The sequence below is a fragment of the Mesoplodon densirostris genome, chromosome 6 (assembly GCF_025265405.1).
Source record: "Mesoplodon densirostris isolate mMesDen1 chromosome 6, mMesDen1 primary haplotype, whole genome shotgun sequence".
Lineage (NCBI taxonomy): Eukaryota > Metazoa > Chordata > Mammalia > Artiodactyla > Ziphiidae > Mesoplodon > Mesoplodon densirostris.
Genome location: NC_082666.1, coordinates 21805804 through 21829602, shown reverse-complemented (window position 1 = coordinate 21829602; position 23799 = coordinate 21805804). Strand labels below are relative to the sequence as shown.

The 23799-nt window shown below is 52.4% G+C and overlaps 3 protein-coding genes across 14 annotated transcripts; 2 read left to right on the top strand and 1 right to left on the bottom strand.

Annotated features, from left to right (window-relative positions):
* The first annotated feature begins 547 nt into the window (after positions 1 to 547).
* Positions 548 to 7985, top strand: TPM2 (tropomyosin 2). 4 transcript variants are annotated; one of them, XM_060100793.1, is made up of 9 exons: positions 548 to 790; positions 1235 to 1360; positions 4246 to 4379; positions 4477 to 4594; positions 4692 to 4762; positions 5222 to 5297; positions 5478 to 5540; positions 5699 to 5768; positions 6735 to 7067. In XM_060100793.1, exons 1-9 carry the CDS (start codon positions 677 to 679, stop codon positions 6815 to 6817), a joined length of 855 nt encoding a protein of 284 aa, XP_059956776.1. In that variant the 5' UTR covers positions 548 to 676; the 3' UTR covers positions 6818 to 7067. The 4 variants fall into 4 exon arrangements, with proteins under 4 accessions (XP_059956776.1, XP_059956775.1, XP_059956773.1 ...); XM_060100792.1 differs by lacking the exon at positions 6735 to 7067 and adding an exon at positions 7842 to 7985 and having other exon boundaries at positions 549 to 790; XM_060100790.1 differs by lacking the exons at positions 5222 to 5297; positions 6735 to 7067 and adding exons at positions 4902 to 4977; positions 7842 to 7985 and having other exon boundaries at positions 550 to 790.
* Positions 7986 to 9155: 1170 nt separating this feature from the next.
* CA9 (carbonic anhydrase 9) lies at positions 9156 to 20659 on the bottom strand. Of its 5 annotated transcripts, none has more exons than XM_060101463.1 (12): positions 20444 to 20659; positions 14357 to 14627; positions 13536 to 13565; positions 13107 to 13277; positions 12831 to 12973; positions 12657 to 12749; positions 11542 to 11608; positions 10534 to 10691; positions 10182 to 10326; positions 10025 to 10051; positions 9499 to 9580; positions 9222 to 9367 (listed from the first exon to the last, which is right to left on the bottom strand). In XM_060101463.1, the coding sequence occupies exons 2-12, from the start codon at positions 14613 to 14615 to the stop codon at positions 9301 to 9303; spliced, it is 1242 nt and encodes a 413-aa protein (XP_059957446.1). In that variant the 5' UTR covers positions 14616 to 14627; positions 20444 to 20659; the 3' UTR covers positions 9222 to 9300. The 5 variants fall into 5 exon arrangements, with proteins under 5 accessions (XP_059957445.1, XP_059957446.1, XP_059957448.1 ...); XM_060101465.1 differs by having other exon boundaries at positions 14357 to 14593; XM_060101464.1 differs by lacking the exon at positions 12657 to 12749.
* Positions 20121 to 23634, top strand: ARHGEF39 (Rho guanine nucleotide exchange factor 39). 5 transcript variants are annotated; one of them, XM_060101469.1, is made up of 9 exons: positions 20121 to 20306; positions 20518 to 20612; positions 20869 to 20989; positions 21251 to 21369; positions 21970 to 22040; positions 22282 to 22410; positions 22573 to 22802; positions 23056 to 23144; positions 23328 to 23634. In XM_060101469.1, the coding sequence occupies exons 1-9, from the start codon at positions 20169 to 20171 to the stop codon at positions 23341 to 23343; spliced, it is 1008 nt and encodes a 335-aa protein (XP_059957452.1). In that variant the 5' UTR covers positions 20121 to 20168; the 3' UTR covers positions 23344 to 23634. The 5 variants fall into 5 exon arrangements, with proteins under 5 accessions (XP_059957452.1, XP_059957450.1, XP_059957449.1 ...); XM_060101467.1 differs by having other exon boundaries at positions 21970 to 22086; positions 22175 to 22410; positions 23331 to 23634; XM_060101466.1 differs by having other exon boundaries at positions 21970 to 22086; positions 22175 to 22410.
* The last annotated feature ends 165 nt before the right edge of the window (positions 23635 to 23799 follow it).

Genomic DNA, 23799 nt, shown 5'->3' with positions numbered 1-23799 from the left:
GTCGGTAACGGAAACCCAGAGTCTGGGACTCAGGGTAAACTGAGGCACTCGAAAGGCGGAGGAGCCCCGCCTTCCAAGAGACATTTAATCCGAGGGGATTTACAGGAAACTTCTAAATTAAGTGCAGCGGCTGCTGCAGCTGAGGGGGGGGACACTCCGGTCCTTGCGCCCGGGCAGCTGCCGTGAGCTCAAACCCCGAAATAGCCCCAGGGCCCCCAGCCGCAGCTGCCACTGGGCCGGGCTGTCACTCAGAAGAAGCGCGGAGCCCCCAGCCCCAGGGTCCCCTCCCCTCTGCAACGCTACGGTGTTTTCTTTCGACAGACTCTCCATCTACTTTCCCTTCAGACGGCCGTGGGAGGGGGGGGTTGGGGGGGGAAAGGAGGGGGGAGAGGCGGAGCTCCGAGGGGGCGGTCCCGAGGGGGTGGGCGCAGGGGGTGGCCGCACCCCCCGACCCTGCAGCGCTTCTGCCCCTACAAGGTTTGGGCTGCGGTGGGGGAGGGTCCTGGCCCCCGGCTCCGCCCGGTCCCTCCCCGCCTTTTAGGCGCCCGCGCGGCTGGGACATCCCAGTCCCGGTTGGTCCTCCTCACCCGCCACCCGTGCGACCACTTCGCGCCGCCAGCCCAGTCAGCCCAGTCCACCACACAGCCCGCCGGCCGGCCGGTTTCCCACCGCAACCATGGACGCCATCAAGAAGAAGATGCAGATGCTAAAGCTGGACAAGGAGAATGCCATCGACCGCGCTGAGCAGGCTGAGGCTGACAAGAAGCAAGCTGAGGACCGCTGCAAGCAGGTGGGGGCCCCAGGCCCGGCGCAACCCCCGGCGCATCCCCCGCCGCCACCTCACGATGCGGGTGGGGTAGGCCCTGCCCGGCGACCCCAGCCTCTGGCCTGCTGTCCAAGGCTCTCTACTGTCCAGTGTGAGGGCTGCTGGGCCTTCACGGTAACCCCCAGGGCCCTAGCCAGAGCCACGCTTCATCTCACCATAGCCTAGGTAGCCCCGGTGCCTCCCTTTCCACTCCTGCCCTTGCAGAGCCATGATGGCCCTTGCTCCTTGGGGTTGGAAGCTCTCTCTCCCCTCCCGCCAGGTCCCTACCACACCCCTGGCTGCACTGTCCCTCTTCTGCTATCCCTCTTCCTCCCTGACAGCCTCTACATATCTCTTAGTACCCCCTCACACGCACCCTTGCCTCCTGCCTGGGCCTGGGCCTGGCTGACTGAGGCTTTTCTCTCCCAGCTGGAGGAGGAGCAGCAGGCCCTCCAGAAGAAGCTGAAAGGGACGGAGGACGAGGTGGAAAAGTATTCCGAATCAGTGAAGGATGCCCAGGAGAAACTGGAGCAGGCTGAGAAGAAAGCCACCGATGTGAGTGTGGACCTGGGGGATGGTGGGAGAGTTAGTGCACTGGGAGGGGTCCCAGATATGGGTATGGAGGAGACCTTCAGCACCAGGACAGAAACCGTTTCCTCGCAGGAACCCAGGCTAGGGCAAAAGCTGGCACAAATAATCCAAGACAGTGGGTAAATCAAAACCACTTCCCACTTCCCCCAGAGGACACAGCATTGTAATTCCGTTTGGTTCCAGCTCTTTGCGTGTACAGTGACCAAGCAATGAGTCACTGTGGGGGTGGGTGGTACAAGAATTTACCATCCATCTCAACTAATCCCCCAGCTGAACATGGAGAGGAGCCTGCAGCTACCTTTTCGGGGTGCGGGTTGTGGCTGTAGGCGCCGTTGGGCAGGGGGAGGGGAGAGGAGTTCAAAGAGGGGCCCTGACTTGAGCTACACCCCCGGGGGGGCATTAGAAATTCCCTGGCCTTGACTTCTGGCTCCAGAAGCCCTGCTATGCACTGGGGCGCCAGCTCAGGTTCTGTCGGTCCCTCACGTACCCTCATTAAGCTCTCGGCCTCGAGACCATACCAGGCCACGGGGCAGAGGGACAGAGCCACAAACGCCACGGCAGCCACCTTGGCAAGTTCCGCTCACTCGGAGATTTCTCTGCCCACCCCCCACCCCCTAACCAGACTTCTCCACCTCCTGCCATTCCCAACCCCTCCCACGAGGTAGGAGAACGGCCATCAGACTCTGGACATGGTACTTTCTCTGCCTCATGCTCCCCGTTTGCCTTCCACCCAGGCTTAGGTTTAAGATGAGCCTGCGGTTGGGTGGTTGGGGGGATTTGCATAAGCACAGTCTGAACATCCGAGATCAGAGATGACATTACTGTTCGTATTGACCATTATCCTTGTTCCCCATCCCCCCTTAGCCCCAAGGTTGGTTTCTCTGACCTCCAGCCTTGGGTTTTGGTTCTTCACCAGCCCTGGCACTTGGGAGGGAACTGACCTGCAGCTGCTAGTGAAGACGACCCTGGGCATCTGACACTCTATAAATAACTGAGGCCCAGTGCAGCTGGAGTAAGGACTGGAAACCCAAGGAGCTAGGTGGGGGCTGGAGGGAGGAGGGGAAGACCGGGACAGAGCTGGGGAAGCTGGGCGGCAGCACCAGTAGAAGATAGGAAACGGTGCCCAAACTTATTGTGTGACCTTGAACACAGCACTTAACTTACACGTGCCTCAGTTTCTCCTTTCTCTCTTGCTTCTCATTTGTGCAGTGGGGACGGCACGGCCTGTCCTGCGGTTAGAGGGCAGCATCCGTAACTGGGAAGAACTTGAGAAGCAGAAAATGGCAAAAGTCATTCCCGTGATGCGGGCCCCAGGACTTCCCAGATTCTCCAGAGTCGTTTGTCACCCCACTACCATGAAGAGTTTCCCTTTTACAGAGTCTCATCTCTCTCTAGAATAGACTTCCAGTGTCCCCCAGAGTCATTCTTCCCAACCCCAGTGCTGTCCCAGAATCCTTCCACACTGAGTCACATGGCCCTGTGCCCAGGATGGGCTCTTGTCACTCTAGGTGGACTTCAGCACCTGGAGGATAAGCTGCAACTACTTTCTATATATGGTGTTGTTTCCCCTGCCCTACACTATCACTCAGGACCTGCTTTCTACTCCCTCTACCCCCAGTGCTGCCACCCATCTCTTCCCTCTCACTCTCTTCTTCCCCTACACTGGTCCTTTCTCCTTTCCAATCCTAAATCTCGCGGTTTCTGTGTTTTGTCCTTGAGGGAGAGACAAGGGATAACCTAACGTTTATGGGGTGTGGACTCTGCAGGCACATATTCAAGTGCTTTTTGCATATTATTTTACTATTTCCCAAGATTGCTTATCATCAGAATCCCTTGGAAGCTTAAAAAAAAAAAAAAGATAGAAAGATTTCTAAGCCCCTGTGCTGGAGATCTCAGTTCAGTGGCTCCAGCATGGAGCTAGAGAACCTGGTATTTTTTTATACACCTCCCAGATGATCCTGTTATTAATCCAGTATTAGAAGCACTGCATTATCTCAGAACAGCCTACAAAGTAGGAACTGCTATTGTCAACTCCAATTTAAAAAGGAGGAAACTGAGGCTTAGAGAGACTAAGTAAGTTACCCAAGGTCACACAAGTAGCTCAAAGACAACAGTGTCACTCAGAGCTGACGCTCTTAACACCAAGTTGCACTACTCTCATTTTCCTTTACTGGGGCCCTTCTTGCTCTGTCCTCTCTTTCTCAAGGTATCGTCTGTTTCTGTGCACGTTCTCCAAAACCAACATGATTTTGCCTCTGTACTGCAGGATCAGTGGCTGATCTGCCACTCACACTGCCCTCGCACCTCACTTGCCTCGGGCATTGGCAGGGAGTACCCTCGGTACAGCCTAGGGTGTCCTAAATAGGCCTGGCTTGCCTCCGGAGCCTCCCGCTAGGAGTCTGCCTGGCAGCGAGTGACATCACAGGGCTTGATTCTGTGATTGGCGGCTTTTAGCAGCACTGCAGTCTGGTTGGCCTGATTCTTCCCCACCCCTTGCCTGGACCAGGCTCTGCTGAGGAGGAGTCAGGGCTGCCTCAGACCTGGTCCCAGCAGTTGGAGGGCTCTCAGGAGGGATGTAGGGATTTGTGTGCAGATAACCATTGGAGATTATGCACCGTGCTAGGAGAGTCCCTTCTAGGAGAGGAGTGGAGCTTGTCCAGGAGGGCATGTTTTGGGCTGGAGCACAGAGTCTGCACAGAAGATGGTTGGTTTGGGGGAAAAAAATAGGTTGAAATTCTGGAGGTCAGGAAACCTAGGTTCCTTCTGACAAGAATCTTAACCGTCCTCTGAAACCTCTCTGATCCTCAAGGCAGACAAAGGCTTTCTGACCTCTGACCTTTGACTCACAGGCCGAGGCAGATGTGGCCTCCCTGAACCGCCGCATTCAGCTGGTAGAGGAGGAGTTGGACCGGGCGCAGGAGCGCCTGGCTACAGCCCTGCAAAAGCTGGAGGAGGCTGAGAAGGCAGCTGATGAGAGTGAGAGGTGGGCCGGGGGGTCCTCAGAGGGTGGGCCGGGGAGGGGGCTGGGAGCCTGTCTCTGCTGGTCCTAACCCGACCCCTCCCCCTCCCCTGCCTCTCAGAGGAATGAAGGTCATCGAAAACCGAGCTATGAAGGATGAGGAAAAGATGGAGCTGCAGGAGATGCAGCTGAAGGAGGCCAAGCACATCGCTGAGGATTCAGACCGCAAATATGAGGAGGTGACAGCCCTGCCCCACCTCCTTCTCACTCCCAAGTCCCAGACACCCCCAGTCATTCACCATGGATCTCCTCCTCCTCTCTTCCCCATCCCCACAGGTGGCCAGGAAGCTAGTGATCCTGGAAGGAGAGCTGGAGCGCTCAGAAGAGAGAGCTGAGGTGGCTGAGAGGTAAGGACACCGCAGGGCGGCAAGTGAAACTCGGCTTGAGCCCATGGCTCTGGGGCACTCTGCACAGTGGGGAGGCAGTTTCCCAGGCGTGGGACCACAGGGACAGGTCCTGCCTCTGACCCCTACCTGCTGCCCCCAGCCGAGCCAGGCAGCTGGAGGAGGAACTGCGAACCATGGACCAGGCCCTCAAGTCCCTGACGGCCTCAGAGGAGGAGGTAGTCACCTCTCTGGACCTTTCTGGGCAATGGCACCTTCTCTAGGCTCACCTTCCCCTCCATCTCAGGCTGCTCTCTCTCACCTGCTGCGGGTCGGGAAGGGCCTGGGGCTCCTAAACTCTGCCTGCTGTCACTCTCACAACTTTGCTCTTCTCTTCTCTCCTCCACCCTTCCCCCACTGTGCCATCTCCGCTGTCTCCCCCACTGTGCCCTCACACGCCACCCTGCCACACACCCCCTGCAGTAAATGTGGGGACCTAGAGGAGGAGCTGAAAATTGTTACCAACAACCTGAAATCCCTGGAAGCCCAAGCGGACAAGGTAGAGGGGGGTAGAGGGGCAGTGAGGATGGGGTCCTTCAGGGGAGGGAGGCGATGGGCCCAGGCAGGGCAGGGCCGGATGTTGGATGGAGACAAAATCAGGAGCAGCCTGTGGGGCTCCGTGGAGAAATGAAGGACTTGTGGAGGCGATGAACTGATGGCATGTGTCTGTCCCTAAAAGTATTCCACCAAAGAAGATAAATATGAAGAGGAGATCAAACTGCTGGAGGAGAAGCTAAAGGAGGTGAGAGTCCTTCCAGTCCAAATCCCCCTCAAGCCCCCCAGTACCCGCCAGAGACCTCCTGTGGCAGGGAATTTGGGGACAGGGATGGAAGAGAAAGTTGATAGTGTCTGGGAGGGCCTAAGCTCTTGTCATTTTCCCCATCTTGCCTTTATGTCCAGGCTGAGACCCGAGCAGAGTTTGCCGAAAGGTCGGTGGCAAAGTTGGAGAAAACCATTGATGACCTGGAAGGTAAAAGGGATATTCCTCTGTACCCCTGAACCTTTTAAAATAGGTCCATACTTCCCATGACTTATCTTCCCATCCCATGATACATGCCAGTGGTAAATTAGGGTTGGACCACCTAGGACTCCACAGACTCTGGCGGTCTGTGCCTCCCATCCAAGTAGATGTAGCCCCATCAAATCCAGTGCTTCTCGAAATTGAGCGAGCATGAAAATCCCCTCAGAGTTTTTAAAACACAGATTCCTGGGTCCTACTCTGAAGCGACTGCTGACTTTGGGCCGAATCTGTGTCTAACGAGCTCCCTGGTAATGCAGATGCTGCTGGCCCTCACACCACACTCTGAGTAGCACTGATCTAGACAATTCTGTTTCCAAGTGCAGCACCTTCTTCATTAAATAGAGAGCTATTTGGTTTAATATCTAGGTTTTCATGATAACATTAATGGAAAATACTTTTTGAAGCTAGATTTGGTGAAAACAAACATCCAGGCATTTGCTAGTCTGTAGCTACTTCTCACTGTTACCGACAACGTTGTGCCTAAAACTCTTTCCTTTTTACTTCACTTTCATAACTCCCTCTTCTCTTGCTTCCAGCCTTCTCAGGCAAGCCTCAGTTTTCTCTCCAACTTTAGGACTTTAGAACTTTCTGGCTTGAGCGCCCTCCCCTTGAAGCAAGCACTCCTGCTTATGCAAAGCACTGTGCCCCCAGGCCCCTGGGGGAGGCAGGAGCTCCTGGGGCGAAGCACCAGTTTGGGGTACAAAGAAGAGCAAAAGACATAGGGGTACAGAGAGGGGAGGAGGGGGCCCTGACAGCTGTCCAGCCTGTTCTCTGGCCTGTCTCTCTCACTCCATCTTCATCCACCTCTCTCTGATTCTTGTTCTCTTTCCATTACCCTCTCTCCTTCCGTTCCTCTTTCCCTCCATTCCCTCTCCCCACACTCCCACCTGGCCCCCCTCCCCTGGACCCCCCCAGATGAAGTCTATGCACAGAAGATGAAGTACAAGGCCATCAGTGAGGAGCTGGACAACGCACTCAACGACATCACCTCCCTCTGAGCCTCTCACCAGTGTGGCCTGCGGCCCCTTCTCTCTTCTCCTTTCCATTCTCTGTACGGGGAGGGGGGCAAACAGGAGGAGCAGAAATTGCCAACATTGCACAGCCAGGCTGGACGCAGCCTAGGAGAGCCCCCGTCACAGCTGCTGCCCACCCTGGCATTTGCTTCATCCTTCTATATCCATCCACTCCCCCCTCTACCCGCCAGCCTCTCCCGCTCTCTGCTGCTTAATAAACTCAACTTGGTCTCCACGCTGTTTTCCTGCCCTCCAGAGAGCACTTCCATCACCCCCACAGAGCACTGGTTCACTGCTGAGACCCTGGCTCCTACGGGCACCCCTGATCTTGTGACCCCCCCTCCCCTACTGATCTCACCCACAAAACACTGTGGCCCACACCGGAACCCCTCTGCATGACTCTCACTGCTGCTGTGGGCACGTATGACCACGTCAGTCAACCACGGGCCCTCTGGTGCCTCTGAGACACACGCCCTTCTACAGACCCAGGCATGTCACTGCCCTTGGAGCGTTCAAGCTGTGATTCCAGGATCTAAAAGAATGACTGGAAGGGAAGTGGAATGGTGAGGTGCAGGGGAGGGGCGAGAAGGTTGTGAATGGTCTGGGATGAAGTTTGGAAACACACTGGATGGCAGCACCATGGGGCTTTCGCTGCAGGTCTGTTTTCTGCCTCAAATCTGTCTGTCTGTCTGTCTGACACTCCCTTTCCTGGCTCAGTCTTTGTCTTTCCTCCTGCTTCCAACTCTCTTCAACCTTTTAAAGAAGGAGGGTAAATTAGTTTATGACTCAGGCCTTCCCATCCCACCTCCATGGCCCCAAAGCCTTGAGTGAGGCACCCCTGTCTGCCTTGTTCAGTCCATCCATTTGTCCCACCCACAGGGTCCTCAGATCCCTGAATGTTTGAGTCTTCCTGTGCCTCCAACCCACTCCGTGTCTATTTGTCACATCCCCTGTCCATGCCTCCCCATGTTTCTCCCCCCACAACCTCACGGGTTGCTTCCCCTCACAGAGACCTTGGCCAGTGCCAAGGAGGAGAACGTGGAGATCCACCAGACCCTCGACCAGACCCTGCTGGAGCTCAACAACCTGTGAGGGCTGGCCCTGCCCCCAGCCAGGCTGTAGTTGCCACCGAATAAAACTGATGTTACCAGCATCACGGGGCCCTTTAAGCCTTTCTTGGGTGTTGGGGATGGTGGTGGTGGTTTTCCAAAGTGGAGAAGGTGGAGAGGCTGCCCCAGGGGAAGAGTGGAGTTGGAAGGACCCCTGAGTGAGCCAGAGGGGTGGGGCACTGGGCTCACGGAGGAGGGGCTGTGAACAGGCTGTGTGAAGCAGAGAAGCCTGGCAGGGCTGGGGGAACATCTGGCCCTTACTCTGCACAGAGCAAAGGAGCTGCTATCAGCGGCCCTGCCCCATTCCAGCAAGCGGCTGGGCCGGACAGCACGACTGGAAGGCAAAACTGCAAAGCTACATAGGTTTTACTTGAGCAGGGTGAAAACCCAAAAGCCTCAGTGTGATTTTTAAGCCTAGAGACCAAGCCTGCCCACACACACACACAGTCATTCCAACCATATCGGTCGTTTCTCCCTGCTTCCTGATAACATCTACATGAGGCAGAATCATGTCGCCCCACCAAAGATGTCCATAACCTAATCCTGTGAAATGTTACCTTACATGGGAAGGGGACTTTAGTTAAGCTAAGGATTTTGAGATGGGGAGGTTATTCTAGGTTAACTGGGTAGGCCCAACATAATCACAAGGGTCCTTATAAGAGGGTGGCAAGAAGGTTAAAAGCGGGCCTCCCTGGTGGCGCAGTGGTTGAGAGTCCGCCTGCCGATGCAGGGGATACGGGTTCGTGCCCCGGTCTGGGAGGATCCCATATGCCGCGGAGCGGCTGGGCCCGTGAGCCATGGCCGCTGGGCCTGCGCGTCCGGAGCCTGCGCTCCGCAACGGGAGGGGCCACAGCAGTGAGAGGCCCGCATACCGCAAAAAAAAAAAAAAAAAAAAAAAAGGTTAAAAGCAGTTGTAGGAGATGTGACAACGGAAGCAAGAGATTGGAGTGATGCAAGGAAGGGGCCACAAGCCAAGGAATGCCTGGCTTCTAGAAGCTGAAAAAGGCAAGAAAATATCCTCTCCTCAGGAGTGTCCAGAAGGAACCAGCCCTGCCAACACCTTGACTTTAGCCCATAAGATTCATTTTGAACATCTGACCTCTAGAACTCTTAAGAGAATAAATTTCCATTACCACTGTTTGTGGTAATTTGTTACAGCAGCAATAGGAAATGAACACACCATCCTGTTGATTTGGGGAACAAGGATATGCCTTCCACAGATTTTATTAGAAATAGTTATTTAAAAAAAATATCTTTGGAGGTTTAAAAGGAAGTAGTGTAATGGGCAGGACAAAGTCTCCAGCTCCCCCTCACATTCCTCTGGCCAGCTTCTCTGCACATTCTCCAAGTTGCAGGCCTCTAGGCAACAGCCTCCGTGACCTCTGCCGGGTGGTACCTGACACTTCCTTTGGTCCCACTTGGGTGTCTACACAACAGGGAACCCTAATCAGAAATCTCACCAAGGATGAGCTCATTTGCATGCAATTTGCATGAAGCTGTTCTGGACTCCACTTGGGGAGCAGGGGCTGGGCCTAAGGGAGAGGGTTAGTAAAATACCTTCGCTGCCTTCTCATTTGCACAAGGAAGGCGATGCTGGTAACAGCAAAGAGAAGGCCAAAAACCAGGGCCAGGATGTCTCCTGGAGGGAGGAGGAGAGAGACTGCCTCAGGGAGTGAAGAGGAGTCTGTAGGGTTCCCTCAGAGCCTCTTCCACCTGTCCCCCACCCCTGCCCCAAGTTCTCCAGCTGCCCCCAGCGTCTTCTAATCCAGCAGAGGCCAGCAATGGGATGGGGGTGGATACACAAGAAGGGGTAAGATAAGCACTTTTTTCCTCTAAAAACAAAATGAAAGAGGTTGTTTGGGAAGGAGGATGCAAGGAGATTCTGGAGCTTCATTCTGACCAACTCTTGCACTGGGGACGACAGGGGAACCCCCCTGCCTTGATCTGACACTATCCTATTGGGGTTGAAGTGTGTTCTTCAGAAATGGAGAGGTAGCAGTGGTGGTCCTGACTAGCCCCTGAGGCTGAACGGTGCCAAGGGATGCCCCCAGCCTCAGGAACCACAGGAGGGGCACAGACTCACCAGCAGCAAAACAGGAATTCAGGTGGACTGAGGAGAAAAAGGAGACGTTAGAGCCAGGGGTTGTGATCACCAGTGACAGACAAATGAGGACACATGGGGAGGATGAGGGACCTGTGGCTGGGGGCAGGGGGCATGGCATCAGTAGACAAAGCTGCACCTGGCTCAACGGTCCCAGGGCTGCTGTCCACTCCAGCAGGGAAGGAGGCCTCAATTATTCGCCCATTCAAAGGCTGTGTAGCTCGGAAGTTCAGCTGTAGCCGAGAGTCATCAGGTCCCCACAGGGAGTCAGAGAGGGCGTGGAGCTAGGGAGGTCAGCAGACAGTGGGGGTGGGCTCATGACACAGAAGCAAAAGGGTCACAGGCTTACAGCCAGCACCTCAGGGACCCACTGTCCACGTCCCCCTCATCCCCAACACGGCTGCTTCATCTCTTTATGCCTCCTCTTTCTCACCTCCACCTACAACCCTTTCCCCCTCATCCCCTATGTCACCACCACACCCCAGCCCCACCTGCTTAGCACTCAGCTTTACTGTCTGGTTGAACACAGTCCAGATGACTCCCTGGGCACAGGGGGGTGTGGTGAGAGACCCCTCATATCGGAAGTAGCGGCTGAGGTCAGAGGGCAGCAGTGCAGATACATCCAGTCCTGGGACCCAAGTCTCAGAGTCTGTGGAGAGGACCTGTGCTGGAGTCCCACATAGACTGACCACCCCGCCATACACACAACAAAGCTTTGGGGTACAGGAATACATTTTTATCTCCCAGAAACCAAGCTGACTCAACTCCCTGAAACCACTTCTTCACTGAGTGTATCCCTTCCCATAACTCAGCACAACAAGACATGACTCAGAAGGAAGTAAAAGGCTTTGGGGCCCACAGAGTGAGAGAATTGCTCCCCTGGCCCTCCCTCGGAGTCTTCACTCTTACTCTGCACACTGTGATAACACGCTGGAATGCAGATTTAAGCCCAGAGTAAATCAAAAGAGAAAATGAGTTGAATAACTTGTAAATAAATACCTATAACTTTAAAAACAGACACAAAACTCAAAAAACACAGCTCTCTCTAGGTTAGCAAAACTTAAGGTCCAGTTGGGAAAGTGAGGTTTAAAATGACCTAGAGTGACTGAGAAGGAAATAAAGATTTCCAACAAAAGTATTTACAAATTTAAAATATTTGATGCTTATGAAAGAGTAATAGACATCTCTCAGAAAAATTTTAGACTCAGCCAGACTCAACCCCTGAAGTTCCAAACACTATTTTTTTGGTCTTATTTGGTTTTTGTCTTATCTTAGTTTCTGTTTGGTTTTTAAACGTAAAGCCTGTGGCCAGCAGTTTGCCTTTGCCTGTTTGCCTGTGTTCTGCTTCATAGTTATTATCAAGGTCACAGTAGGCCAGTTCACATTTCAACCCCTCTGTGTGGGAGGGAGCCCTTCTCCATCCTCAGACCTGAGACTCCCCAAGGGCGGTTCTTCATGAACAAGGGTATCAAGGGTAGTGGCCAAACCAACAAACTGACCTTCCTCGGCGATTTCTTCCAAATGTGACAACAACTGCTCGTAGGCGCTGTTTTCTTCGGGGCCTTCCTAGGAGATGATAGTGCAAGTAGTTAGGGTCATGGCTGGAAGCCTGAAGGTGAGGTGGGTTCCCATAGTCCTCCCCCAGTTCCCAGCTCTGAGAACGCTGGGGGAACACAATATCTCATGTATTATTACTCAAGGTCGATATACTCCTACTTTGCAAACTGACGTAACTAGGCAGACTAGTTTTCAATGGCAAATTGGAGGAAGAGGAGGATGGTGGGTCACTTTACTACGATACAAGGTTCTCTATGATGGGCTCTACTTACTTTTCCAATCTCACTCATCATTAACTCCACACACATTCTATGTCCCCCACCACAGAAAACCCCAATAACCTTTGTATTCATGTTAGCTCTGTATTCACCTTAATAATTCATGTGTTTGGGTTTTGGAGCCAGGACATGCTATTTCCAAGGTACTTCTCTGAACTTTGTGCTGTGAGGCTGGCGTTCATGAGTCAGGGAGGGAGGGAGCCTAACAGGTGTTTCAACATCCACAGGTGTCTCACCATCCCTCCAACCTACTAGCCTCCTCTAATCATTGTGTATGTACTCTTGATCAGTATAGGTCCAAAGAGGTCACTAAATGCTTCTCTAGACAATATTGCATTTCGCAAAGGGGAAATTATGGGTTATAAGAGTATTAGAGAAATGACTCTTCCTTATGTCCATTCTACTGCATCTGCCATTCCCCAAATGGGCCATATTCTGAGACTTTACATGTACCGTTCGCTCTGCATGGAATATCTCCTTTTCTTTCCCACTAGTGAAGGCTTCAAGTTTCACCTCCTCTGTGAGGCCCTCCCTGACTACCTTGTTGACTCTGCGTCCTGTGTATACGTCTATCCTGTCAGCCTCCCTCACTGGCTGTGGGGAGACAAGGATCCCCAGTTTCGGAATCTTTTGTTGAGGCCCAGCTCACAGTGGGTGTTAATGAAAGAACTAATGAGTAAATGAAGATGATAGCCAGGTGCGGGGTGGGGTCTCTGGGGCAAGATACTCTGAGCCCGAGGGCTGGGGAAGCAGGGGTGGGGGGTGTCCAAGGCTGGTACCTGCAGAAAGGCGGCCAGCACGGCCAAGCCCCCCGGGCGCCCCAAGGCCTCGTCAGTTTTGGCAAATGCAGTGCTGAGGTGAACCACATGGATCTGGAGAGGACACGGTAGGAGTGGGCGAGATCCCCTACCCCGCGACCCACTTCGACCCTCCGCGGACAGCTGCGCGCTCACCTCGGCAGGGAAACGGTGACCGCCAACCGTGTGCTCCGAGCCCGGGCGACCCGCAGCCCCCCAGTGCAGATGCAACTGCTGGGCCCGGTACTCCTGCCCGGGACCCAGGGCCATCTCCAGCCCGGGAGGCAGACTCAGCTGAACTGCGTGGTGAGAGGCAGTTGAGCCGGGCCCGCCCCTCTCTCCGGAGAGCGCGAACCTAACTCCCAGGGACAGGCCTTCATCCCCAGATAGCCTCCGCCCCTTCCCGGAGGCTCCGCCCCGAGACCGCCTCACCGGTGTGGCCATTGTTGCGCAGGCGCAGTTCTGGTTGTGGCGGGATGTCAAAGCCAAGGAGTTCCAGGGGTCGCAGGGCTGGGCAAAACGCTGTGAGCTCTGGACGGATATCTACCGGGGATTGAAAACGGCCAGCGCAGGCGGGGGACACCTGGGGCCATGGCGGAGCGCCTGGAGTGGGAGAGTATGTACAGGAAGTTTGATGACAAGATCAGGAACTTTTAGGGAAGCTGAGTAGAAAAAGTGATGGGGTCGAGTCAGGAGGCATCCGGACGGGAGATAGAAATAAGGGATGTGGAGGGAGAGAGGCAGCGGGTGGTGTCAGGGACTGGCAGACGTGGATGCGGGGGAAGAGGGCAGGGGGTGCGGGCATCAGCAGAGCTGAGCTGGGTGCCCAGATTGGGTCTGTGCAGGGGGTGGGTGTCTCACCTCCATAACGCCAATGACTGTGGTCATCCCCTGCATAAATGAGAAGAATGAAGAGGCTGATCTTTGAGCCCAGCCCCTCCCCAGCGGCCAAAAGGAGTTGGGTCTCCTTCACTAGCAGAGGTTCACAAATTCAGATGTCTTACAAAAGCATAGCAGGTAACAGAAATGCCTGAAGCAGGCCAGGTGTAAAGCACTAAGATCCTGCTGGCCCCGGAGATACCAGTTTGCGACCACTGTCTTAGGGTCTGTAAAATGGGTGGAGGCCTCAATTCGCAGGCCCAAATCAGTAAACCTTTTTCTCCCTTATTCATCCCTCCTCCCCACTCATCCTGTTCCCTTTCTGGTCTCCAGCTCATTTTCCAAAGTTCCTGGCTTGAGAGTCAAGATACCAGGTTCTCCTACCTGCTGTTTCCTTAGTCCTGGTCTCAGTTTCCTCAACTGTAGGCTGAAGATGAGGTGATTTCTACAAGCCCTTCCTGCTCTTCCTCTGGTACACCCCTATCCTTCCTCTTCTCTCCCCTCATACTCTTCTCTCCACCTTTTCTCTCCACATTCCTATCTTTCTCCTCTCCAGCCTCCCCCTTTCTTCTTTCCCATCTCTTCCTGCTTACCTCTCTCCATCTGTGCCCCATTTTGTCTCCCCATCTAGCTCTGAAAGGGGGTAAAGGGCTAGTGGCATGGGAGCCCCTGGGGTTGGGAAAAACTACCATCAGAGTACAGGCTCCTCTCCTTCCCTGAATAATCCCTACTTGGGTTGGGGTTTAATGAGGGGAAGCATCAACCTGCTGGAGCCCAGATTTGCAGAGCTGATGACCACTTACCGTTTTTGTCTCTGTGGGCATTATTCTGGGGGCCTTGAGTATGCCTGGGAGTCTCAACAGTAGGTAGATCCTCTAACTTCAGAGAATCCTCTCCTCCTGCTTCAGTCTTCATTCCAGGTGGGTCCAACTTTCCAGGTGGGTCCTCCTCTCCAGGTGGGTCCTCCTCTCCAGGTATATCCTCTTCACTGGGTAGGTCCCCCTCACCCAGTGGATCATCTTCCCCAGATAAGCCTCCTCCTGTGGTGGGAGGCCCCTGCATCCAGAGCAGGCTCTGGGGATGGGCAGGCACCAGGAGGAGCAGTAACAACAGCAATTGCACAGCGGGGCCTGGGGCAGGGGCCGGGATCCACAGAGGGAGCCAGGGGCTGGGGCACAGGGGAGCCATGCGGCTGACTGTGGGGTGTCCTGGGACGTGGTGTGTATGGGCTGTACATGCATCAGAAACAGGAGCTGGATGGGGGAGGAGCAAGCCTGGAGGGGAGCAGACTGGCTCACAGAAGGCCCTTTTGTAGAGATGGAGCCAAAGCCCTGTGGGTCTGTCTGGCCCTGTGCCCCCTCCCTGATAGCAAAGTGGGCATGGGGTGGAGTGAGCGGCAGGTATGTGCGCAGGCAGAAGGTTATCAGGGTCATGGGCTCAGCTTGGAACCCAAGGCACCACCTGGCACTATACAGGTTCTCCCTGGCACCGCCTGGCTGCTCGCCAGCCAACCTCAGCTAACCCTGGCCTGCTTCCCAGTCCCAGGCAGCTGGGGACCCCACATCCTCTGGCTGAGAGGGGAAGCAGCCCATATATACATCCCTGGCCCAGCCAGGGAGCAGGTGAAGGGGTAAGGCAAGCTGCCGGGGGGAGTCTGGGGGTGGGAGGGTGGATGGATGGGTAGGTGGGAGGTGAATTTGAGTATGAATGGAAAACTGTATATATTTATGAAAGAGTCTGATAGGTTTAAACTAAATGTATTATTCATCATATTACACCTTTGCTCAAAAACCGTCATTGGCTTTCCACACTCTACCAAAGTATCTTCTATCTGCCCATCTTCTCCCTCTAGTTGACTTCCAAATCCCCTCAAAATCTTACCAAAGAGACTTTTCCATCTTTTCTCCTACTACTCTCCCTCATACCCTAGCCCAATTAAACTATTCATTTTTTACCCAAACCTTTGACCACCTTTGTTCATTTAGTTCTCACTGCTGGGAATGCCTTTCACTCTTCTATTTATTTAGCATCTACCATATGTCAGGCATTGGGCTAATGGACTAGATGTATGGAAATGAATAAGACACAGTCCCTGTCCTGAGAAGCTTGCTGTCTTGTGAGTGAGGACAAAAATTATCATAATATTTGGGGGAGAGAGATGAATTCTGCCTCAGAAAGTAATACAGAAGTAGGCAAAATTTGATCAGGGCTTAAAGAAGTAGCAGTTCAATTGTTTTTTTTTTAAATGGGGGAGGGGCTTCCCTGGCGGCACAGAGGTTGAGAGTCCGCCTGCCGATGCAGGGAACACGGGTTCGTGCCCCGGTCCAGGAAGATCCCACATGCCGCGGAGTGGCTGGGCCCGTGAGCCATGGCTGCTGAGCCTGCGCGTCCGGAGCCTGTGCTCCGCAACAGGAGGGGCCACAACAGTGAGAGGCCCGCGTACTGCAAAAAAAAAAAAAAAAAAAAAGGGTGGGGGGGAAATGGCATTCTGGGCAAAAGGGAGGCACCAAATATTTTGAGCAGAAAAATGACAGAATCCAAATCTCATTCTAGGTTATGTTGAAGAGTAGTGTGGAGCACGAATTGGAGGGGGAAAGTGGGTGAATAGTAGATGAATAGTGAGAGGACCCCAACAATGGGCTGGGATTCCCAGTCTGCCTATTCACTTAACATTTGGTAAGCTTCCTCCAGTCCTCCAGGCACTGTTCTAGACCCTAGGGATGCAGCATTGAACTGGAGAACAGCCTCTGCTGTTCTACAGCTCACATTCTAATAAGGCCCCTATGGCTTCAACAAACCAGAAGAGAGTAAGGCCATCTCAGGAGATTCTTATCTGGGGCTAACAAGTAGGTACATACACCAGTATGGTTGTATAGGTAATTAAATATATTGAAATATTTATAATCTGGTTTGTAACTAGCCCCTAACTCCAGGGTGCTCCTGCTACCCCACTCCTCCCTAGGGTCTGTCCTGACCTTATGAACTCACTAAAGAAGTAATGCTTGACACAGCAGGGGCTCCAGGACCCCACTTGAATGCCCCAACCAGTTTCCACTCTGGTAGGTCAGTACTTGTGCACGAATGCACCCACTAACATGTTAAACAGTTTTACTATTTCCTCTGTCTAAATCCCTTCTATTAGTCAAGACTCAGCTCATACAACCACTATGGAGAACAGTATGGAGGTTCCTTAGAAAACTAAAAGTAGAACTACTATATGATCCAGCAATCCCACTCCTGGGCATATATCTGGAGAAAACCATAATTTGAAAAGATACATGCACCCCAATGTTCATTGCAGCACTATTTACAATAGCCAAGACATGGAAGCAATCTAAATGTCCATCAACAGAGGAATGGATAAAGAAGATGTGGTCCATATATACAGTGGAATATCACTCAGCCATTAAAAAAGAATGAAATAATGCCATTTGCAGCAACATGGATAGACCTAGAGATTATCATAGTAAGTGAAGTAAGACAGAGAAAGACAAATATCATATGATATCACTTATATGTGGAATCTAAAAAAAAAACATCATACAAGTGAACTTATTTACAAAACAGAAACAGACTCACAGACTAGAAAACAAATTTATGGTTACAAAGGGGAAGGTGGAGGGGAGGGGTAAATTAGGAGTTTGGGATTAACCTATACACACTACTATATATAAAATAGATAACCAACAAGGGCCTACTATATAGCACAGGGAACTCTACTCAATATTCTGTAATACCCTATATGGGAAAAGAATCTGAAAAAGAATGGATATATGTATATGTATAACTGAGTCACTTTGCTGTACACCTGAAACTAATACAACATTGTGACTCAACTATACTCCAATATAAAATAAAAATTAAATAATAAAAAAAAAAGACAGCTCAAAGGCCATCACTTCTAGGAGGTCTTGCTTGACCAACTCTACACCACAGGAAGAGATTTCTGGTGCCTCTGAATCACCACAGTTCTTTGCCCTCACTAACAACCTTGCCTAGCATCCAATTCATATTAAGGTGATTTATGACATTATATCTGCTCTAATAGCCTCGAGGTCCATAAGGGCAGGGTCCAGTATTTGATTAAGTCTGTCTTTTCAGTATTATTTTATTATTATCATTTTTCTCTCTGCAGATCACCGAGACAGGGCTTGAGAAAAACCAAACTAAATGCCTTCCCTGCCCTCAGGGAGCCCATTGTCAATGGCCTGTGTGTGTCAAACCGCAATTATTCCAGGAGCAGGATATCACATTTCTACAGCACCCCAAACTGTCTGCCTTGCCAGAATGACTGTCATACTGTATGCCAAAATTGTATGGCTGAACAAGCAGTCTTCTTAGGAGGTAGTCAGCCTAATGATCTAGGTTGCCATTTCTGGAGCTAAATTAAGAGCCATCCATGGCAATCTGATCCAGTGTGAACTCCTGATGGTCAGCTCATTGTCTTGGTCAGCTGTGTTGTCAGAACCTTGGTTGGACCCAGACACATGGAAAGTACATGGTAATATCTAAATTGGATGGGCCTGGACAAGACAGAATGTGGTAACGACTAATCTAGTTGAGGTGGAGGAGGTCATGGGAAGCATGGAGGACAGAAACACCATGCTAACTGAAGTCTGTATGTCTAGAACTTTCTCCAACACCAATCTTAATTTTATTTCATTTTCCCTCTTTCCAAACGTTTTGAATGTTTCCACCTTTTTCCTTTTTAGATCTCCGTCAGGGTCTCCTTGTACAATTCTCCTTGGCACTTCTTTGTGTCCACATGTCTCCCCTCCATCTCTGCTGCTTTTTCTCAGTATTTCAGAGTCCAGATTGCATCTAGGTACAGCTCTCTCTGTGTTACAGCTCCCTAATTTCCCAAGTGCCATTGTCCATTGTGCTCTCTCTTTCTTGAGCTCTCTGTCTCTGTGTGTGACTATGTCTCTGGTCTGGGTGGGGAATGTGGACTCTGACCCAAGATCGTGCTTTTGCAACTGGGAGTCTGCCAAACCCTGAAACAGGTTTGAGCTCCCAGAGTCTTGTTTCCTGAGTCTCCCCAAAGACAGAGTGTACTCAGGACTGATTGACTAGGACACCCCCCTTCCCCCACCCCGGCCTGACACACGACCTCTCTGTGGTTGTTTAAGGCCAAGTTTTTGGTCATTAGGGTCTGTGTCTTAAGACATCGAGGGCCATGTCTCTGCTTATCCCAGGGCTGCAGAGGAGGGAGCTATTTGCTGGTGAAGTAGGGGGAAAAAGAGCCCCCTATTCCCCAGACATGGATTGGAAGCAAAGACAAATCACAGCCCTTCTGGGGCCCTGGGGAATTACCTGTAGTAATAATAGCATTTTTTTTCTAATTACAAAGTAATGCATGCATGCTCAAGCAGAAAACTTGGGAAAAGCAGAAACGTATAAGGGAATTTAAAAAATCACCCTATTTATCCCATTCACCCCCTCAGTGGTCCAGTGCCTGGAACAGATTTGGTGCTTAATAAATATTTGTTGAATAAATTATCTTTGATCCCATCACCCAGGGATAAAAGCCACAATCACCTTTTGATTGTTTATCCTTCCAGTCATAGCTATGTTATACTACCTAAATAAGATCATATTGTACACAGTTTTATGGCCTGCTTTTTTTCTCTCGGCAATATACTATGTGTTTTCCCATATTGATAGCTTTTTTACATCATTAATGCTTTCATATTATTCTTCAAATGGCTCTACCATAATTTTCCCAGCCAATTCTCTACCATTGGGCATTTAAGTGATTTCCAGTTTTCTGTTGTTACAACATCTTGCCACCCATCCTAGTACATATGTTTTTGTCCACATATCTATTTTTTAGGATGCATTCCTAGAAGTGGAATTGCTGGGTTAGAAGAGTAGGCACATTTTAAGATATCTCATGCATACTGACAAAATGGCACTGCTAATTTACCCTCCAGGGCTATTGCCAGTTTTCGAAAAGACCTAACTAAGTAAAGAAAATCTGGTACATTTTATCTCTGACTAGGTAACACAGACTCATCAACTCTAAGCTTTTGGCCAGAATTACAGCAATTCCGACCCACCATGTTAGTTATTGACACTTGCTGACCGGAAGCTAACTGGCTGTCAGGTTTTGGATCAGTATGGAAAGAGAAAGCGCGTTAGTGACTTAAAACCTATCAACTTTTCCGGGGGCCAAAATATTCAAAACCTGGCGACCCATGAGGATTCCTAGTAATGAAAGCACTGGGGACAACTGGACCCCGGTGTTTGGCATGGGCCCAGGACAGAATCTTAATTCTACAGGTGGGACACTGCGACCCTGCCAGTGTCTAAACCCCCAACTCTCCTGACTCAAAGTCCACGCTGCTGCCCCAACTTAGTGCTACTCAAAGGAAGGTCACCCACTTGCCGCAACCTGCCCTGCCCCAGAAGGCGCCGCACACCGGCAGCGCCGCCCTGGCGGTGACCTGATGCAGTTCAGCTGGCAGCTGCGCATGCTCCGTCCTGCGCGCAGTCTCCAGGCGCCAGAGGGCGCGCTCCCCTCCAAGGCCCCGCCCCCACGGCCCCGCCCTCGGAGCCGTTGGGATTTGAATCTCCGGCGGGCTGCGGCTGGAAGTGCCGACCCCTCAGTCCGGCATGGAGATCCCGGGCCCCAGCACACCGTGCCCGGTGCAAGAGCAGCGTGCCCGTTGGGAGCGGAAACGCGCCTGCACTGCCCGGGAGCTGCTGGAGACCGAGCGGCGCTACCAAGAACAGCTCGGGCTGGTGGCCACGGTGCGGGGCCCGCACACCCTCCCGTAGGGGCGGGGGCCCCAGGGTGTGAGAGGGCCCCTACGAGGTCGGTGACCCTGACTGGGGTACCGTGGGTCCTGACCTGGACGCCTGCACGTAGGGAGCTCAGGCCGACTTACACAGTTTCTAGCGGTGCCTTGGCACTGGCTTCATGTTTCTGCGGACTGCATACCGGTATTCTCTCCTTCCGCAGTACTTCGTGGGGATTCTGAGAGCCAAGGGCACCCTCCGACCACCAGAGCGCCAGGCCCTGTTTGGGCCCTGGGAGCTCATTTACGGCGCCAGCCAGTGAGTAGAAGGGGCGTGGGAAGTGAGAAGGAGGGAGAGCTCTGGCCTCTACCAGTGCACGGAGCTCAGAGTCGGAGCGACCCCGGCTCACATTCGGAGTCTGCCAGTTACCTCACTTGTGGTCTTGGCCCAGTGCCTTAATCTGCCCCAGTTCTCCACCCGCCAAATGGGGTAATAGCACTACCTCCGGGGCAGGGGTAGGAGAATTAAAAGAGGTGGTGCTTGGGCCGCTCTTTTATTGTCCTGACCTACGCAGAGAGCTGCTTCCCTACCTCGAAGGAGGGCGCTGGGGACAGGGGCTGGAGGGCTTCTGCCCCCACCTGGAGCTCTACACCCAATTTGCTGCCAACGCTGAGAGGTCCCGGACCACCCTGCAGGTAACCTGAAGATGACCTCAAGTCCTCCTTCCCCTCTTCCTCCATACATTGCCTCTTCATCTGCAGACCCAAACTCCATTTATACTGTTCCTGCATTTATAGAGCCCTGTGGGTGTCCAGCTCTGTACTAAGTTCCCTGTAGGGAGACGGGGTTCTCTCAGGAGCACACAGCTTCCTGAGGGCTGGGGATGTGTACACCGAAGAATACAATAGTAGGAGAGGCTTCTCTCCCTGCTGCCAACCCTTTCCCCGTCACTCTAGGAGCAATTAAAGAAGAACAAACGTTTCCGGAGGTTTGTGCGACTTCAGGAAGGTCGCCCTGAGTTTGGGGGCCTTCAGCTCCAGGACCTGCTCCCTCTGCCTCTGCAGAGGCTCCAGCAGTGAGTGAATTCACCCTGACTCAGCCAACTTCTCGTAGAATTCTGAGTCTGTATGATTGCTGCTCTCAGCTTTGTGGGATTCCATGGGATTTGTCCCACTGTGTCTCTCCTGGGACAAATTGCTCCCAAAAATATTTTGCAAGAATAAATGTGAACCCACTGGAGTACCCGGGCTGTGCAGCCTCAGGCCCTTAGCTGGGACTGTGGAACTTACACTGAAGTGAGGGGCCTGTAATAAGGCTAGCAACAGGGTTTCTGGAGATGAAAGGCTCGCCTAGCTTAGAATTTGTCCCTGCGGATGAGTTAAGAACTTACAGTCAGTTGTCTGTAACATCCTCAAGTTGATTACCTTTCACCTTGGGAGCTGGCCTCCTGAACCTTCCTCAGTCTGCCCCTCTGACTCTTCAATGTGGAATGGAAGAGGGCCATGTGGTGTGAACCCAGGTTCTGAGTCTCAGATGAAAGAGGGGGATACAAGAGCCACAAGCAGGTCTTTCCTGGCTTTGCAACTGAAGTTTGTACAGGGGGTGATCTGTGTGTCAGGCAGAGGAAATTGCCCAGCTTTACTTCCCCTCGTAACGTCCAACTGTCTAATTCCAGGTATGAGAATCTTGCCATTGCCTTGGCTGAAAACACAGGTCCCAACAGCCCTGACCATGAACAGCTCACAAGTATGTTCTTGCTCCTCCACAGCAGTCCTTGGAGACTGCTTCTCTTGTATCCATTTCTGGTTCTGACCTCCAACAGTATCTGATATGCCCCTATCTTCCAATGACTTGTATACAATGTTCCTATTGCCCTACATACTCTTCAAGAAGTTAGACTCTGACCCTGGTCCTCTCTGGAATAGCCTTTCACCACCACTATTCACCCAAAGTTGGGCTGGGAGTGGGGCATGGAATATTATTCCAGGGGCTGCCCGGCGGATAAGTGACACTGCCCAGAGAGTCCACACCATCAGTCAGAAACAGAAGAATGACCAGCACCTCCAGCGTGTCCAGGCTCTGCTCAGTGGACGGCAGGCAAAGGGGCTTATCTCAGGTAGTCTGTGTGCTTCCCCTCAATCCTCAAGCTGCCCTTTTCCCACCCCCCATCTTCTCTTTTGCCAGCACATACCCACCATTTCCTCAGCCTCCCTTTCCTTCTATGCCATGCATCGCGGTCCTGACGCTGCACCAGAGTAACAGCTCCCCCGTCCCCCAGGCCGCTGGTTCCTACGCCAGGGTTGGCTGCTGGTGGTGCCTCCCCGAGGGGAGCCTCGGCCCCGAATGTTCTTCCTCTTCTCTGATGCACTCCTCATGGCCAAGCCTCGACCTCCATTGCATCTGCTGCAGAGTGGCACCTTTGCTTGCCAGGCCCTCTACCCCATGGCCGAGTGTCAACTCCACAGGGTCTTTGGCCACTCAGGAGGGCCCTGTGGTGGACTGCTCAGCGTAAGTAACAGGCGAGAGCCCTAGGTGAGGTAGGAGAGGCCCGAAATATACCTCAAGTGCCTGTGCACCATTCATCTCCTAGGCCTGGGTCCCCCTCACAGGAACTGAGCCACCTAAATTGAGAGCATAGTAGGGCTTGGGATTCATACCTGGTTCTCACTTCAGCCCTAAATTACCTCAGTGGAAACAGCAGGGCCTTTAGCTTAAGGCTGGACCTTTCTGAGCCATGTGCTAAGAGGTGGTCTCTCCCTAGCTGTCCTTTCCCCACGAGAAGCTACTGCTTATGTCCACAGACCAGGAGGAGCTGTCGCACTGGTACCACAGTCTGACTCTGGCCAGCAGGTCAGTTATTTTCCCTCAGAAGAGTGCTGTGGGGAGGCCCACGAGCTGGAAACAGCAGTCTGGAGCCTCTCTCACGTCTGGAACTCACTCCCGCCCCTCACCCCACTCCCCCATCCAACACCCTGGGTGGTTTTGTCAGAATAGAGTGCTCATGCCAGTGCCTGAACTCTCTTCTCTCCACAGCAGCCAGAAGAACTAGAGGCATCTTACAAATTCGAGTCCAGGATACCTCAGGGATAGGTCAGAGTCGGGAGTACAAAGGAATCTTCTTCAGTACTAACAAAACACAGACTCTTCACCGTTTGAGAAGGGTCATTCTGTGTTTGCGTGAGACCAAGACACGCCATGTCATTTGACCAGCTCTTGAGAATCAGGACACCAAACCTGACCCAATTGAACCTCAGCTGAACCAGCTATTTTTATGTTGTATGTAGTTTCTACAATTTATTTTCCCACAGGATTTTAGTAAAGTTTTTTCCTTTTTGGAGAATCCTTTTTATCTCAGCTATGCAATATGAGAAAAGGGGTTTTTGTGCCCTGAAGGCTGGCATGACGGTGGCCTCAGGAATACAAAGAGAAGGACTGGAGCTCCCTCTGTCTTCTCAGCTCCTGCACTGGAAGACAGCCTCTTTATGTCCTAATAAGGGAAGCTTTT